The sequence below is a fragment of the Mesoplodon bidens genome, assembly GCF_964165515.1.
Source record: "Mesoplodon bidens genome assembly, chromosome: 6".
NCBI classification, from domain to species: Eukaryota; Metazoa; Chordata; class Mammalia; order Artiodactyla; family Ziphiidae; genus Mesoplodon; species Mesoplodon bidens.
In genome coordinates this window covers 96,192,014-96,209,384 of record NC_138162.1, presented here as the reverse complement: position 1 = coordinate 96,209,384, position 17,371 = coordinate 96,192,014, and the positions used below count along the sequence as shown (strand labels likewise).

Genomic DNA, 17,371 nt, shown 5'->3' with positions numbered 1-17,371 from the left:
GCCCAGAAGAGTAGATCCCAAGAACTGAGGATAATAGGATAATTGAAAAGGCGATTTTAAGACAAGTACATTAAACACATCCAAAGGGATAATGAGAGGATAAGGCAAAGAACAGAGAAGGACGAAAAGAACAGGCAACACTAAAAAGGAACAGAAATTGTAGAAAAGAAAAACATGATGATTGAAATTTTAAAAAACTCAGTAGATACATTAAATGGTAGCTGGCTGAAAAAAAAATAGTGAATTTGATGAAAAGATCTGAAAAATAAGACAGAATGGGGAAGAGTGCTATAAAAGAGAAAACAGGACATTTTTCAGAATTGAGATAAAATATGACACCTCAACTTAAAGGCACTTACTGAGTCCTGAACCGGATAAATAAAAACAAATGCACATTAGAGGCACTGCAGTATACCTATAGTATATTAAAAATGAGAAAACAATCTCAAAAGTTTTCAGAGAAAAAACCAGATTATTTACCAAAAATGAAAATGAAACAAAACAAAAACTCCAGCGGCTAGACTGATATCAGTAACAATAAATGTCAAAAGACAACAGAATAGTATCTCCAAAAAGTTCAAGGAGAATAACTTTTACTCTAGAGTTTTAGATCCATTTTAGAAAATTAGAATCATGCAAGAATAAAGTCAAAATAAAAATATTTTCAGACACAGGGAATATTTTTATAGGCCTTTTCTTAAAGAACTACTAACGGATAAAATTCAACAAGGAGGAAGCCAAATCTAGAAGGAAGGAATGGGATTCAAGAAATAATGGAAAACTGATCTACAGATTCCACACAATCCCTGTCAAAATACCAGCTGACTACTTTGCAGAAACTGACATGCTGAACTTGGAATGCTGAATGAAATACAAGGCACCCAGACAACCAAAACAGTCTTTAAAAAGAAGAAAGTTGGAGGGCACTTCCCAAATTCAAACTTCACTACAAAGCTACAGTAATCAAGATTGTGTGGTACTGGCATAATATGAGACATATGGATCAATGGAACAGAATTGAGGGTCCAGAAATAAACCCAAACATCTATGGTCAATTGTTTTTCATCAAGGGTACCAAGATAATTCAATGGTGAAAGAATAGGCATTTCAATAAATGATGCATGGGAGAACTGGATATCCACATGCAAAGGAATGAAGTTGGACCTTTACCTCACACCATATACAAAAATTAACTCAAAATGAGTTAAAGACATAAATATAAGAGCTAAAACTATAAAACTTTTAGAAGAAAACATAGGCATAAATCTTCATGACCTTGAATTTGGCAATGGTTTGTTTTTGTCTAAAACAAAAGCACAAGCAGCAACAGAAAAAATAAATAAATTAGACTTAATCAAAATTAAAAACTTTTGTGCTTCAAAAGACACCAAGAAAGTGAAAAGACAACCCACAAAAGTGGAGAAAGTATTTGCACATCATATATCTGGTAAGGGACTTGTATCTAAAATACATAAAGAACTCTTACAATTCAATAATAAAAAGACAAAAAAAAACTTTTAATGGGCAAACGACAAATGGCCAACAAGAACATGAAAAGATGCTCAACATCACTAGTCATCAGGGAAATGCAAATTAAAACCACAGTGAGAGACCACTTCACACCTACAAGGATAGGTAGAATCAAAAAGTCAGATAAGGGACTTCCCTGGTGGTCCACTGGTAAAGAATCCGCCTTCCAACTCAGGGGACGCGGGGTTCGATCCCTGGTCGGAGAACTAAGATACCACATGCCACGGGGCAACTAAGCTGGCTCACCACAACTACTGAGCTCACACGCCTCAACAAGAGAGAGAAAACCCACATGCCACAACCAGAGAAAAGCCCGCTAGAGAGAAGCCCACATGCCACAACTAGAGAGAAGCCTGTGCTTCTCAACGAAAGATCCTACATGCCTCAACAAAGATCCTGCATGCCTCAACAAAGATTGTGCATGCCTCAACAAAGATCCCGCATGCCACAACTAAGACCCAACGCAGCCAAAAAAAAAAATGTCAGATAATCACAAGTTCTGGTGAATTGAAACCCTCAGGTGCTGCTGGTGGGAATGGAAAGTGATACAACCACTTTAGAAAACAGTCTGGCAGTTCCTCAAACAATTAAATATTGAGTTACTCCTAAAAAAATGAAAATATACGTCCAAACAAAATATTTTACAAGAACATTTATAGTAGAATTCTTCACAGTAGCCAAAAATCAGAAATAACCCGAATGTCCATCAGCTGATGAATGGATAAACAAAATGTGGTCTATCCATACTATGGAATATTATTCGGCCATAAAAAAGGAATGAAGCACTGACACTTGCTACACCCTGGATGAACCTTGAAGACATTAAGCTAAGTGAAATAAGCCAGTCACAAAGGCCACATATTATATGATTTCATTTTGATGAAATGTTCAGAATAGGCAAATCTACAGTGACAGAAAGCAGATTAGTGATAGGACTTTGGGGAGAAGTGGGGAGGAATGAGGACGATAAAGCTACAGGTTTCTTTTTGAGGTGATGGAAACATTCTAAAACTGACTGGTGGTGGTGCAGAGCTGTGAATACACTGAACTGTACCCTTTAAATGGATGGATTGTATGGTGTATGAATTATATATGAATTATATATGGTGTATGAATTATATCTCAATGAAGGTGGAAAAAAAGAAAATAAAAAAGAAGCCAGAGAGGAAAAATACCTTATCCACTGAGGAGCAAGGCTAAGAGTTACACTGAACTTCTCCCCAGAAACCATGCACTCAAGTCCAGCATGGGATAAGACATTTAAAGTGTTAAAAGAAAAAACCCACCAACTTAGAATTCTGTGTCCATCAAATTATCCTTCAAAAGTGAAGAAGAAGTAAAGACTTTGTAAAGACTTTGTCAGACAAACAGAAACTGTCTTCCAGCTGTGAAGGCACAAGGGTGTTTCAGAGCAGCTGTCTGTACAACCTCACGTCCATGCAGTCACGGTGCCCCCCTCACCAGAAACCATTTCCTGTGGCCCTGATCCTGCTCTCTGCCCTCGGTCCTCATATTGGACAAGGCTGCGCAGGGAGAGGGTGTGCTCTAAGAAGACCTAGGGACACCCCACCAGGCCACGGACACAGAGGAAAGCCCACAGCCATTTGACACCAGGACCTGCCACCTCCAGAGGATGGTCTCAGGCTGGACACCAGCCCCCACTCCTGGTCCATAAAATGGGACGGTAGCCTCTCTCTCAGGAAGGTTCCATGGGAAGGGCCATACCAGGTTGGGGAGATAAGTCTCTTCCCTCCCGGGCTGTGAAGAGAATCCCCATAACCTGTCCTCGGAGGTGTTGAGAAGGGAGAGATCAGCCCCCATGCCGGGAGCACCTGGAGTTTCGGGGACTGTGCTGCTCCCCCAGAGGGAAACCCATGGCCTTGGAGCCCTAGTGGTGGGGTGCGTATCCAGACCTCAGAGGGAGCAGGCAGGCTGGAGAGGAAAAGGCTGCCACCTGCTCACCTGGGAAAGGTCCGACTCCGCAACTCCTTGATGAAGAGCTGGCTGCCATTCTGCACGGGCTTCACTTCGGGAGTCTGCCCCGGGCCATGTTTGTGCCAGGTTCGCTTCTTTTTCACTGCGGGGGAACAAGAGGCAGGTCATCACCCACAGCTCCCTCCCCGTGCCTCCAGGGACCCGGCCGGGAGGGCAGCCACCGTGAATGCCGCAAGACTCAGACCCCTCAGAGGCAAAGAACTTGGGGTTCCCTGGCCCTGGCCCACCCAGCCTCCCCTGCCTCTCAGGACCCCAAGTTGTCACATGGTCAGGAGCCCCCACCCTCCACATCCTTAAGTCACAGCCCCCACCTCACCTCCCGACCTGCCAGCTCAGACGATGGCACCCGAAAGTTGGGGCCTTCCTGGGACCCCATGTCACTCAGCACTCAGTCTGCTGAGAACTCGTCAGAGGCACCTCCTGAGAAGGTCCCACTAAGGCTCACTATTCAGGACCCCTCCCGCCTGGCCTCCCCTCAGATTTGCCCTCAAACAGCACCAACCCTGTCCTTCCCTGCTGGAACCTGTGCTGCCATGACAGGCCACAACCCACAGGCAGGGCAGGCCAGCACCACCTGCTGTGCCCTCTGCCCTCCCCACCCCCTGCCCACTCCCTCAGGCTGTCCTATTGTCACACATGCTCCAAGGGCACTGGACACGCCCACCTTGGACTTTTTACACGTGAGCATGCACACCTGTCCCTACTGGGCTGTGACACACGTGCACACACATACACATGCATGCGCACCCACACACGAGCACACATGCCCCTACTGGACTGGCACAGGCACATGCACACTAGCACACACATACACACACACACACACACACAGGCAAGCACAAACGCGCACACGCATACACACTAACATTTGCCCCTGGACTGGACTTCGAGCCCCTAGAGGGAAGGAAGCTATTTCCTGGATACCCTTGCCCCCATTCAGGGCAGCCACAGATAACTCGGCGAGTGAAGATGGGCCCGGCATGGAGACCATCCCTGGGGGCTGCCTGGAAGGGTCTGAAACAGGCTGAGATGAGACTGGAGGTGAGGGAGAGCTGGCGGGGCCCTCAGGGTGCCTGTCCTTCACAGATGGGGACAGGGTGGGGGCTGCAGTCCTCCTGCATCCCAGTGGTTGTGGGGATGAAGGGAGCTGACAACTGCCCCTGAGTAGGACCTGCCTAAAGAAAGGGGAAGGCGCTAGGTGGATGGTGGCTGAGCTGACCTCTGTTCCAAACTGCCACCCCTTCCCCGTCTCATCAAGTCATAGCTCCTTGAGACTGTCTCCTACAACAGGTTAGATATTTACAGCATGCTTGGTCTCCAAGACCAAGGTGTAAGTGGACACTATGGAAATCTGTCAAGATCCCACGAAGGGAGGTCTGGAGCTGGAACTTCTGGTGGCAGCACAGGCACAGACAGGAGATCCAAAGGGATCCAGCTATCTTGTAGTCATGTGACCCTAGGCAAGTCACTGGGTATCTCTGTGCTTCATCGTTAATGCTAGTCCTGGCTTCCCGGGCTCCTCGTGAGCGTGGAGTGCCCTGTGTCAGAAAGCCATGTGGGGAAACCAAGTCTTGGAGGGGGCATGCAGCCCAGCGACAGCAGACATGCAGGGGAGCAGTGGGCAGCAGGACAAAGAAGCAGCATCTCCATTGCCTGCCAGGAGCTGGGCCTGAGAAGTGCATGCTGACCAGGGGCCAGTGGCAGTCCTGGGCCACCCGGGCTTCCCAGGCCCTCACTCGGGACTGGGCAGCTCCAAGAACCTCGTGGAGAGGCTGGAATACGCCTGATACTGTGGCTGGAGCAGGTATGCTGGGACAACAGCCAAAGATGAAGCTGTGAGGCAGGGTCTGAGCTCCACGCGGCTACCCTTGAACCCCTCTGCAGCCCTGGCTGGTGGGCTCCCTCCCTCCCCAGGTCCCACGACCCTCCTACGCCCAGAGGCTGAGCCTTCTCCTGCCTATGGTGGCCCAAGGCACCCTCTGATAAGGTGCCCAGGAGACAGCGGGACGCCGGTGGGTCTCAGTGGGCCCCCTGGGTTATGGGGGCAGGAGGTGTCCCTAAGGCATGCAGCACCAGAGCCCGGCCCCCACCGTCCTAAGCGTGGTTCACCCCACCAGGAAGATGTGACAACTACACCCGCCACAGGGGGGAGGACAGGAAGACATTGGTAAGTGACCTCGCAAGCAGTCACAGAGCTAACAGGAGGCGACACCAGGATTCAGAACCACTTCAAGGGCCATGTCGCCCGCTTCCCGTGAGCCTTCGTGTCGGTAAGGGTACCTTGCCGAGTTCCCACAGGGACCCCTGGGTCCCACTCTAAATCTGTGAATTGCGTAAACCGGTGGGCCTGAGGGTCACAGACCAAAATCAGTCCAAGGGACACGTGGCAACAGCATGGGGAGAGAACCCCGAGATCCGGTAAAGACATGCAGAGCTAGAGGGATGTGGCCTCAGGCCCAGCTCACTCCGGGAACCCCGCCTCCATCCCATCCTGGTGCTCCATTCCCCAGCTCTATCCTGTTCTGGTCCTCTCCCTGCCATCCCCACCTCACCGTGCCCATCACAAACCTCCTCACCCAGGCGAGGGCAAGGAAAGGAGGCAGGCTCATGGGCTTAGGTGGCCCCCAGGGGGCACAGGGTCATCGAGGGGCCTTACTGTGGAAGGTGCAACCAGTGTGCCACAGACAGGCTCTGGTCAGGGCACACACATGTAAAATAAAGGGTGATGGGCAATCTAGGAGTGCACACTGGCGGAAGACGCTAAAACCAGTGCCTTCGCCCCGATGGGCACACGGGCCTCAATATCAAGAAGTCTGATTCACAGAATTTATAAATCACATATGCACGCACACACGCGTGCACACATGCAAGACACACATACACACACACAGCCAAGGAGGGGCTGCCAGGTCCTGCCAGGCTGCAGTCCCACACTGTCTGCTGATCTAGAACAGCGCTCACAGAGGTGGCCCTGTCCCCCACACCCTGAGCACCTCCCAGGGTAGCGCCTACCCAGGCACTCAGCTCTATATGGCAGTGGGGTGTCTCCCGGCCCCAGCACTGATCAGCCCCCTACGCCACACCCAGGGCCACGAGATGCAGGACCTGGGTCCACACCCTGTTTGTCTCTCCTAGGCCCTGAGCTTTCCTGGAGGTTCATGAGGTGCCAGAAATGCAGGTTAAGCCACGGGGTGATAGTCATCCTCCTGTATCTGCTGTAAAGCAGTTACCAGAAGGATCAGGTAATTTAGGGGAGATGTATTGTGAGCATCAGTGCTGCCAACTTCTAGGGGTATGAGGGTAAGTTAGGAACTTGAGAATCTTCATGCCTAGGAAGTTCAGAAGCCACCAGGCCTTCTCTTCTTCATCTTCTCATGCATTTACCTCATGCCCACATGTGCTGGAGGGTAGGGCACAAGAGCCAAAATGAATACAGCTCCCATGGTCACTTAGTGATGATGGGGCACAGGCCAGGCACAAAGAGAGGCCCAAGAAAAGTCAAGGAGAGGTGAGACCCCACTTCACCCAGCTTCCCAAGGGGCTGGGCTGGGCTCCCTTGGCTGGCCTCGACTCACAGAACAGGGGTGCTGGAGGTGGGCTTCCACCCTGTGCTGGTGTCCTCTCTCTATGCCCACTGGATCCACAGGACTCACTCCACAAGGGCTACAGGGGTCCAGCCCCAGAAGATCATGGCACTTCCCCCACATAGACCTGGCCTTAGAACTTGCCTCCCAGCCATGATGTGGGCCACCCTGGATAAGCCTGTGCCTTGGGGAGCCCCCACTGGGCCTCTCACACCCCCAAAGGGCCAGATGGAAGGGGAGGAGGATTAAGTCCTTGTGATGCACAAATAGCAGTTTGAGAAAGGGAATTCTTTTACATTTCAAAAATACAAAATTCCTTGGCCGTATACTTCAGTTAAAAAAAAAAACCTATTATTTTTCCTCCCTGTACTCTTACTTATTAATAATGTAGAAATGACAGGAAATAAAATGTTTTTCATTGCTGGGAAAAAAGAGAGAGAGAAAGGTGATCACCTAAGATTCCATGCAGGGGGCGCTAGAGAAGAGAAGGAGAGCAAATCCCCAACAATGCGCATTCCTAGACCCCTGCAGAGAGATGGCCAGCTGGGCAGAGCTGGGCAGGGCTGGGATGGATGGCCCCTTGGACATCTCCCAGCCTAGGTACCCATCTCAGGTTGCCTGGTCACTGCAAATGCTGGACTTTGCAACCCCTGTCCTGGCCTTCGAAGGCTGGTGGGCTCTTTGCAAAGGCCGTGAGGGGCCCCAGCTGCATATGCAGGCAGGAGATGATCAGGAGGGGCCACAGTGGGCCCAGCAAGGCCATGAGGGGCAATAAATGAGGCAGGAGGTGGTTCCTAGATACCAGAGTCCCCTGGCTGCAACTACACAGGGCGGTTCACGCCAGCAAGGTGGGGTCCAGTTGGGGTTGGGGTCAAGGCCAAGCAGAGACCCTGCCCCCACAGTCAGATCCAAGGAGCAGCAGCATGGTGTTATACTTACGGGTGGACTTCCCATGGGTTTTCTCACAGTTTGGGCAGTGGTATATGTCAATGTCTGGGGCCTCCTCCTCTTCCACTCCAACACAGCTGAAACGGACGAGAAACAGACATCATTAACCAGCAGTCAGCGACTCCTCAAGAGCTTCCCCTGCAAAGATCTGCAGCACCTCCCACTCACTTTTCAAGGGGAAGGGCAGGGTAGCAGGAGGACAGCTGCGGCAGAGCGTGTGGGGGGACAGTGGCCCCACACGCACTCTGGGATGGGAGACTCGAAGTGGAGAGGGAGGGTCAAGGAAGACCTCACCATATGTGACTGGGAAAGGCAGAGGGAACCGGCCATCCTTTGGGCCTGCCTCCATGAGGGCCATTACTGCCTTGTCACCACAGAGCCCAAGGAGGTTGAGGCGGGGTGGGGGGTGGGGGCGGGTCGTGTCTCAGAGCCAGGGCACCCCCACCATTTCACCATAGGCAGTTTGCAGCCATAGGCAGGGCCCCTCCGGACCCTGTGAAGGGGACGGCTGTAAGTCACCTTCCCCAGGGAGCTGTACCATGGTGCTGGAACAACTGGATATCAAAACGGTGAAGCTGAACCCCTACCTCACACCATATACAAAAAATTAACTGAAAATGGATTAACAATCTAAATATAAGAGCTAAAACTATAACACCCTTAGAAGAAAACACAGGAGTGAATCTTCATGACCTTGGATTTGGGCATGGATTCCTAGAAATGACACCAAAAGCACAAGAAACAAAAGGAAAAAGACATAAATTAGACATCATCAAACTTTAAAACTTTTCTGCATTAAAGGACACTATCAAGAAAGTGAAAAGGCACTGTGCAGAATGGGAGAAGATATTTGCAAATCATATTACCTGATAAGGGTCTATCATGCAGAATGCATAAAGAACTTTACAACTTAACAACAAAAAGACAAATCAATTTAAAAATGGTCAAAGGATCTGAATAGACATTTCTCCAAAGAAGAAATACAAATGGCCAACAAGCTCGTGAAGAGAAGCTCAACATCCTTAAGTCATCTGGATGCCACTGAAATGCAAATCAAAACCATTAGATACCACTATACACTCACTAGGATGGCTATAATTTTAAAAAGAAAAAAACAAACAAACAGGAAGCTAGCAAGTGCTGGTGAAGATGTGGAGAAATTAGAACCCTCTCACATTACTGGTAGGAACATAAAATGGTACATTTTCTATGCAAAACAGTATGGTGGTTCCTCAAAAAGTTAAACATAAAATTATAATATGACCTGGCAATTCCACTCCAAGGTAGAGACCCAAAAGAACTAAGAACAGTTTCTCAAACAAATCCTTGTCTACAAATGTTAACAGCAGCATTAGTCACAATAGCCAAAAGATGGAAGCAACCCAAATGTCTGTCAACTGATGAATGGCTAAACAAATTGCAGTGCCGCCATACAATGGAGTAGTATTCAGCCTTAAAAAGGAATGAAGTGCTGATGCACACTACAACAAGGATGAGCCTCAAAAGCATTGTGCTGAGTGAAGGAAACGAGACATAGGAGGCCACATATTGTGATTCCACTTACATGATCATGCCCAGAATAGGTAAATGCAGAGAGACAGAGGCCGACTGGCAGCACCAGAGGGTAGGGGCAGAGAGGAATGGGGAGTGACTGGTTAGTGGACACAGAGTTTCCTCTTGGTATGAAAATGTTCTGGAACTAGATAGAGGTGATGGTTGCACAATACGGTGAATGTATTAAATGCCACCAAATTGTTCACTTTAAAATGGTTCATTTTATGTTATGTGAATTTTATCTCAAAAAAGAAAAAGAAAAGAACCTGGTGGCCCTGTGAGAGTGACACCATCCATCATCACTAAGGCTGGCTGAGTGCTGACTCTGCATCTGGCAGCCACAAGAACTCTACGTTTGGGCTTCCCTGGTGGCACAGTGGTTGAGAGTCCGCCTGCCGATGCAGGGGACGTGGGTTCGTGCCCCGGTCCGGGAAGATCCCACATGCCGCGGAGCGGCTGGGCCCGTGAGCCATGGACACTGGGCCTGCGCATCCGGAGCCTGTGCTCCACAACGGGAGAGGCCACAACAGTGATAGGCCCGCGTACCGCCAAAAAAAAAAAAAAAGAACTCTACATTCATTTTTTTGCAACAACCTTGCAGTAATCAGGATAATTATCATTAGCCCTATTGTACAATGAGGAAACTGAGGCACGAGAGGTTAGCTGTCTGCCCACACCCAAAGGTCTCCTCACTGTTCAGAGGGACAGTTCTCCCCCCACCCTCAGCCATTGGCCCAGGATGAGCACTCAGCAGACAAGACCCTCTGCAGGCCACCAACGCCCCAGGGTCCCTGGGCAGGACACTGCCTGCCACAGCTGCCGCAGTCCGACAGCCCTGGGAACAGAGCCTGAAGCCCAGAAAGACCTTGGCAAGTGTTTTTTGAAAACATAAAGTTCGGTCTTCATTTCAGAGCATAAACGGTAATAAAGTGAAAGAAGTCTAAAGAGTCAGATGTAAAAGACAAAGCCATCAAAATCAGAACATGAGGGCACATCTGCTCTCATGACGCAAAGTGACTTTCTAAACAAACAAACAAACAAAAAAGAAAATGGAAAGGAAACCGGAGAGGACGCTGATGGATTGAAACAGTGCTCCAAATCAGGAAAACAAACTTCACAGTGCTGTGAAAAGTATGTACAGCAAATATAGCAAAGTTTTTCTACTCTTCCTCCATGAGCTATGTACTGTGGGCATCTCCCAACAGAACAGGGCAGAGCCAGGAACAGAACGGGCACATGCTACAGCTGTGTGAGAAGGAGGCCCAACCTCACTAACCACCCATGAAAGGCAAGCGAACATCAGAATACATATCATGTTCAACTGACAAATTAACCAAAACCGAACACATTAAACTGGTAACATGCCACATCGACAAAGGCACAGTGACGACAGTAAACACAGCCAGCTCTCCCCAGCCCCCAGGCATGGGGCACTCCCTGGAGGCTGGGGCAGCAGAGGACAGCTTCTCTCCACCCAGGAGGAGGAGGAGCTGGCTCACCTGAACTCCCACCCCCCCACCCAGGGCGAGCCCACCAGGCCTGACCCGCTGCTCCCTCCCTACCAGTCTTCCCCAAGCCCCTGCCTTCCAGAGTCAGGCTACACAAGGGTCCTGTGCCTTGGACCTGACTCCTGACCTCCTGAAAGGGCCCTAAGTCTGTGTCATCTGACCTCAGACATCCTGCCCACTTGCAGGGTCAGTGCTGGCACATAGAGGCCTTGCAGCAGAACCTGCTGCAGGCTCCTTGTTTGTCCCTGGGGCCCCGGGGACCTGGGCAGGCAGGGGTTCACACCGGGCCATGGGACAGTGGCAGACCCATCAGGGGAGGTCGGCCATCCTCAGTGTTTGTGAGCTCCAGGAGCTGCCAGTGAGAAGAGAGCCTGGAGCCACTGCCCAGTGTGGATGTGCAGTATGCACTGTTGACCTAAAATAATAACACAGCCAGCTATTTGATCAGCAAAATGGGTTTATTCAGGCACAGCAAAGAATTGCAATTTGGGACATGCAATCTCTGGCAAGCCCCAGGCAAGTCCAGGGAACAAAGGAGAGTAACATTCTTTTATAGAGGAGAAGGGAGAGTTGGGAGGAGCTGTTGTAAAACAAGAGTCCATTGGAGGAAACTGGGAGTTCGAAATATAGTGGCTTTCATTGGCTAAGCGTGACAGCCTTTGGTTGGCTGGGCTGTTGCCAGGCGAGGAGAAATTCTTCCTCCTTCTGGGTAGTAAAGTAGTAACATTCTTCCTGTTGGAGATACAAAGGTGTAGTCTCTTCCTCTGGGTCTATAATTGACATCGAGTGATAGGGTGTAAGAGCTCTCGCTTATGGCCTCCTGACTCCATTTTAATTTTTTATTATTTTTTGCGGGGGGGTACGCGGGCTTCTCACTGCTGTGGCCTCTCCCGTTGTGGAGCACAGGCTCTGGACGCGTAGGCTCAGCGGCCATGGCTCACGGGCCCAGCCGCTCCGTGGCATGCGGGATCTTCCCGGACCGGGGCACGAACCCGTGTCCCCTGCATCGGCAGGCGGACTCTCAACCACGGCGCCACCAGGGAAGACCCTGACTCCATTTTAAATGAGGGTCTGTTTATTAATTTTCACACTCCAGGTGTGGACGTGGGGTGTAACTTCTGGGTCCAGTCTCTGGACCTGGCCAATCCTGAGCAGTTGCAGGGCTCTGCCTTTGTCTCAGTCCATGGCTCCTGGTGGGTATGGGTGATGGAGGCTCACTGTGTGCCCAGTTCTACAGTTGCTGGGTTTCAGCCATCTTCACCCTGGTGTGATCGCTGGTATCATGAGCCCACTTTATGGATGAGCAAACTGAGGACGGCCAGCTCAGGGCCTGCCATGCAGGCCACAGCAGGCCACAGTGAGAGGCCCGCGTACCGCAAAAAAAAAAAAAAAAAAAAATACAAACCCCCCGCTTGGCGTTCCTCAGACCTAGTTACTGGGACTGGCTCCCCCAAACACTACCTGCTGGTCCCACACATCCCTGAAGCCTCATCATGCTCTGGAAGGCCCACGGCAGGGGACCCTGTGACAGGTGTGGAAGCTGAGACCCGGGGGTCATGACCATGTGCACTGTGCATGCTGACACCCCAACTCTAGCCCTGAGGGTCTTTAGAACACCACTACCTGGTGGGCTCAGGTCTCACCCGGGCCAGGATGGGTCTGGCTGTTTGCTATGTTGTGCAGGAAGACCCTGGGACTGAAAGAGAAAGTGAGAAGCAGGGAAGGTGCGTTCTGTTCTGCTGGGAACACCTTAGAGCTGCTCCTCACCTAGGAGAGGCAGCCAGTGCTTGGGCCACTCACCCCATGGAGACCACTGCTGGCTCACAACAAGAGCTGGGCACCACTGCCCTGATGGACGTGGGGGGCTCAGCACATCCAGCCTGCTAGTCCTCCTGTGTCTACAGCAAGGCACCCAAGAGCCTCGCCTGTCCCCTGCCCCCTGCCCCTTGTGGGACTGCAACAGATGAAAGCTCTATGAGGATAGTGAGCTTCTTGATGGAAGGTGGGCATCACTCTCCTGGGAAGCAGGCACTAGAGCCTGCCATACACTCCAGGCCCAAGCAGGGGTTCGAAGTTACCTGCAAATGGTCCAAGGGAAAAAGGAGGATGAGGGGCATCACCTGCAAGCTGGGCCCTGGACACATCCGGGCCCAGCTGCACCCGTGTCCCCAAGATCATCACAACTGCACAAGGTAGCCCCAGCTGCAGCCTGGGAGGGTCAGCCAGGCCTCGGGCTGGGCTGGCCAGGTGAGCACAGTGTGGTGTCTGGGGGAGGGCACGAGAGTAAGAGGGGGGCAGAGGCAGGGAGAGAGAGTGGGGGAGGTAACTCAGGGCACAGGGGAAAAGACCAGCAGCTGGGAGAGGTGTTGTGGAGCCAAGGCAGGGGAGCCCTACACAAATGTCGAGGCTAGATGGGGACAGAATCACACAGGACATCAGTTCTAAAACAGAGCTCCAACTGCGACAGCCCTGACACCTTGGCGAAAAGACACATTCAGCCAGATAATTGTGGCGTTTGTCCTTTTTAACTCTGGTGAGAGCAGCAGTCCCCCAAGCACCCCATAGGCCACATGGCTTCTTAAAGGACAGAAGCTTCAGGGGCTAAATCCAGCCTGCCCAGCCCCAGTGCCCAGAGTGGAAAGCCATGGCCCACCCAAGGGGGTGGGCAGCAGGCAGAAGCACAGGCTGCCAGGGCCACCTGAGACGACAACACGGACCCTGCTGACCCCGCTTTCCCTCCCTTGGAGAGAACCAGGTCACTGGCACCCAGGACTCCAGGTCCCTAGGAGAAGACTCAAATAAATAAGTGATGTTTCCACCAACCTGTAGACCTCCCAGGGGCCCAGGGATGGCTCTGCCCACATGACAGCTGAGGGAGAGGCTGGGACACAGACCGAGGTTGGACCCAGGCCTCACAGCATAAAAGTAACCTGGAAACCACCTGCCCGGTACAGGCCAATGGTAATGCAGAATGCTCTGTGCGGGCAGGATACTGCTAAATTAATTTAAAAATAAAAAGAATGAGGTAGATTTTTACATCCTGACATGGAATTGTAATTGTAATTGTAAATTGTAATTGTAACAGTAACTTGTAAATTGTTTACTGTTTACTTGTAAACAGTAATTGTAAATTGAAAAATCGTAGGTAATAGGAGAATGTGTATGGTATAATTTCTTCTGGTGGAAAACCCAGAACAAAATTATGGGGTGTGTGAATGTGTGTGTGTGTGTGCATGAGTGTATGTGCACTGCATGCATGTGTGCATACATGTGTGTGCAAGTGTGTGTGGGGGTCCATGTGTTCCTGTCTATGTGCTCATTCAGTCCACCGCACTCACCTTGCCACTGAGGGGGCAGGTGGTGAGAAACAAGGAGAGATGCAGCTGCGTTTTCAGGGGCTCACGACCCAGTGGGGCCGGGAACTGGTTTGATCGGAGCCACCAGCAACCCCAGCACGCCAGAAAGTCAACCCCAAACAAATGTTGAAGGTAATTTGGTACCCAGAGCCCAGTGAGTAGAAAGACAACAGAATTTTCAAAGGCAGAGGTGAGTGAGGGATAAGACACCAAAGAAAATGACCAAGAAAAAGGGAACTGAGGGGCGGGAGGCTGCAGATTTCAGACACTTGCAAGGGTGGCAAAATCATGTCAGAATTGCCAAAGTGGCCAGCCACCCTTGGGAAGTCCTGCTCCCAAGGAAGCCTGGGTTCCCTGCTCTTTGTGCAAAATCTGAATCTGCCCCTTGGAGATGCTCTGGTTGTGAGACCCTTGTGACACCAAGGGCCAGGGGGACTGAGAGAGGAAGCGGCTCTTCTGAGGTCGTCCCACAGTAATCCCTGCTCTGCCCTCCAGTAGGGCGACTTCCAGCAGGACTTTCTAGAATCCCAGCCCCAAGCATGCAGGGTATGACCTCATGGTGATGGCCCTGCCAGAGGAGCTCCCCAGGGCACAGGCTCCTGGCCCGGCCTGGGCACCCCACCACACTCCTCTGCTCAGCCTTTGAGAATCAAGGCTGGAATTTTCTCATGAATCCACAATTAGATCGCATTGTGGTTTTTTTTCTATTGTGTTGTCAAGAAGGTTGATTTAACATAAACCACAACTTCTGTAACACTGTTTTGACTTTTTTTTAAGTTAGGGGAGAAGCCTTAAAAAAGGAAGTGCCCCCTTTCAATTCCAGAGGGGAGGGGGACGGGCAAACCCTGCCTCACATGCCAGCCCCTACAATGTGAAGCACCGAGGAGCTCAGAGGTGGCACAGTTGACGTGTCAATAATGGTCATGATGCAGGTGGGGCCACAGGGACCAGGCACTCATCCTGCCCATGGAGGAATTAACATGGGAAGGAGTCTCCCCAAATATGGTCGTGTGTGCCAAGAGCTTTAAGAAGGATTTTATCCTTCAGGCCAGTAATTCCACAACTACAAACCTATTATAAGGCAGAAAGTAGAAATGCATACAAGATTCACATGCAAGATGGTCCACCTCAAGATTATTTAAAACAGCAAAAAATTAGGAGCAGTAAACTTTTCCAGCCAGGAGGTCAGATACCCAGGTCATGCTATGCTCACACAGCAGAATATTATGCAGTCATCAAAACTCAGGTTTTATTTTTGAGTTTACATGTTTAAGATCTGCAGACACTCAAACTACAGCCCTGGCACACAGTGATGAGGGCTCCACACTGCTGCCAGGCAGTGGCATGCTTGTTTTCTCTTTACACTTTTCTGTACTATCCTAAATCACTGAAAATGAGTGTGTATTCTTTTTCTAACAAGCAGCAAAATTCCTGCTTTATTTGGAAAGTCAGAACGGTGCCCCTTCCCAGTTCACCTCCTCCCACATTTCTTGGGTCCTGGTGCCCCATTGAGAAGGGCTCCTGAGCTGTCCACCCTGCAGCAAGCCTGGGACACCCATCTCAGGGCCCCTGGGTCTCCCGCAGGGAGCCTGATGGAGGGGAGAGGCCACGTTGGAGACAACAGGGAGAGCCAGGGCAGGCGGACATCTGCATGGAAGCCTGGGCTGGCCAAGGAGCCCTAGAAGGCATGGGGGTGCTCAGTGATTCCCCTCATGATGACTTCATCCTATGTCAAGCCAGCCCCACTTCACGGCCATCCTCTTCCTCCCTCATCCTCCCCCATTCCAGCCTGCGGTCTCCAAAGGATACCCAGAAACTGGTCACTGACACATTTCCACACGATGCAGCCATGGGGACCACAACTCGGTCACCACTAGGCTTCAAGATGGTCATCAGCCACATGTCAAACTTAAGGTGGTCATTTAGGCCCTAATCGTGTGAACAACTACCAAATCACTGAATGCCCAGCCACTAGTCCAGGAGCCACATAACCTTCTCCACACGACAGGGGAGAAATCACAGTGAGAGAAGGGAATTGACACCCTCAGAGCCACACATGGGCTCAAGGCAGTGTGTCTGGGTCCCACCTCGGGATGCCCCCAGGCAGCAGCTGTCCATGGGTTTTGTGGTTTCACCCTAAGAGCCTCAGGCGCGTTGTGCAAGGGGGAAGCTGAGGCCCAGAGAGGTCCACATTTGCCAGGACCACGTGAAAAGGTGGCAAGAGCAGGTGGGGGCAGCCAAGTCTGTTTGCACCCCACAGCTCGTACGCCAGGCTCAGGAGGCTTCACAGCTTCCAGTCAGCCAAGGGCCTGCTGTGCAGGAGTAGGTAGCAAACACTTTGCCACAGGAGGAGGTGGGGGGTGCAATAAGGACCGGACCCCTGAGGCACCTGAGCCCTCATAGGACAAGTTCAAAAAGAGAAGCAGGAAAGGGGAAAGAGAAAACAGCCAGACCTGACCCAGCTGGAAAAGCCTGGCCCCCAGGGAGGGGAGCGCCTGTGTGCATGGGATGACAGGGTGCCTGCCATGGCCTGGGGGGCGGTAGGTGACACTGCGCCACAGAGGAGGGTCTCACTACCAACCCTGGAGGGCAGTCAGCCTGGGGACTCAGTATATCAGGACCCCCAAGAGTCACACAGACCATGTGGCTTCCACCTGGACCTCGTGGGGACCCAGCCACAGAGCAATGACAGAGATTTGGTGGGGATAGGTCTGTCTGCTGAGCTCAGATGCAGACTTGTGGGGAAAATCCACACAGTTGTTGTCAGAAGTCACTATGTTTTGGGGTGACTATTACACAGCCACAGATAACCAGGACTATGGGGAGGGACGGAATACGCAGAAGAAATGAAAACAGGTTCCAGAATGTGCAGGACAACTGTCCTCCCAGCCCCTGC

General features: G+C 51.0%; 1 protein-coding gene across 4 annotated transcripts in view; it reads right to left on the bottom strand.

Annotated features, from left to right (window-relative positions):
• The window catches only part of PHF2 (PHD finger protein 2), a 92,128-nt gene that overhangs the window by 35,156 nt on the left and 39,601 nt on the right, over positions 1-17,371 (bottom strand). For all 4 annotated transcript variants that reach the window (XM_081236689.1, XM_081236687.1, XM_081236686.1 and 1 more), the window contains exons 2-3: positions 8,049-8,134; positions 3,493-3,607 (exon numbers count right to left, since the gene is read on the bottom strand). In XM_081236689.1, coding sequence (XP_081092815.1) covers positions 3,493-3,607; positions 8,049-8,134 — 201 coding nt within the window. The remainder of the gene's footprint in view (positions 1-3,492; positions 3,608-8,048; positions 8,135-17,371) is intronic.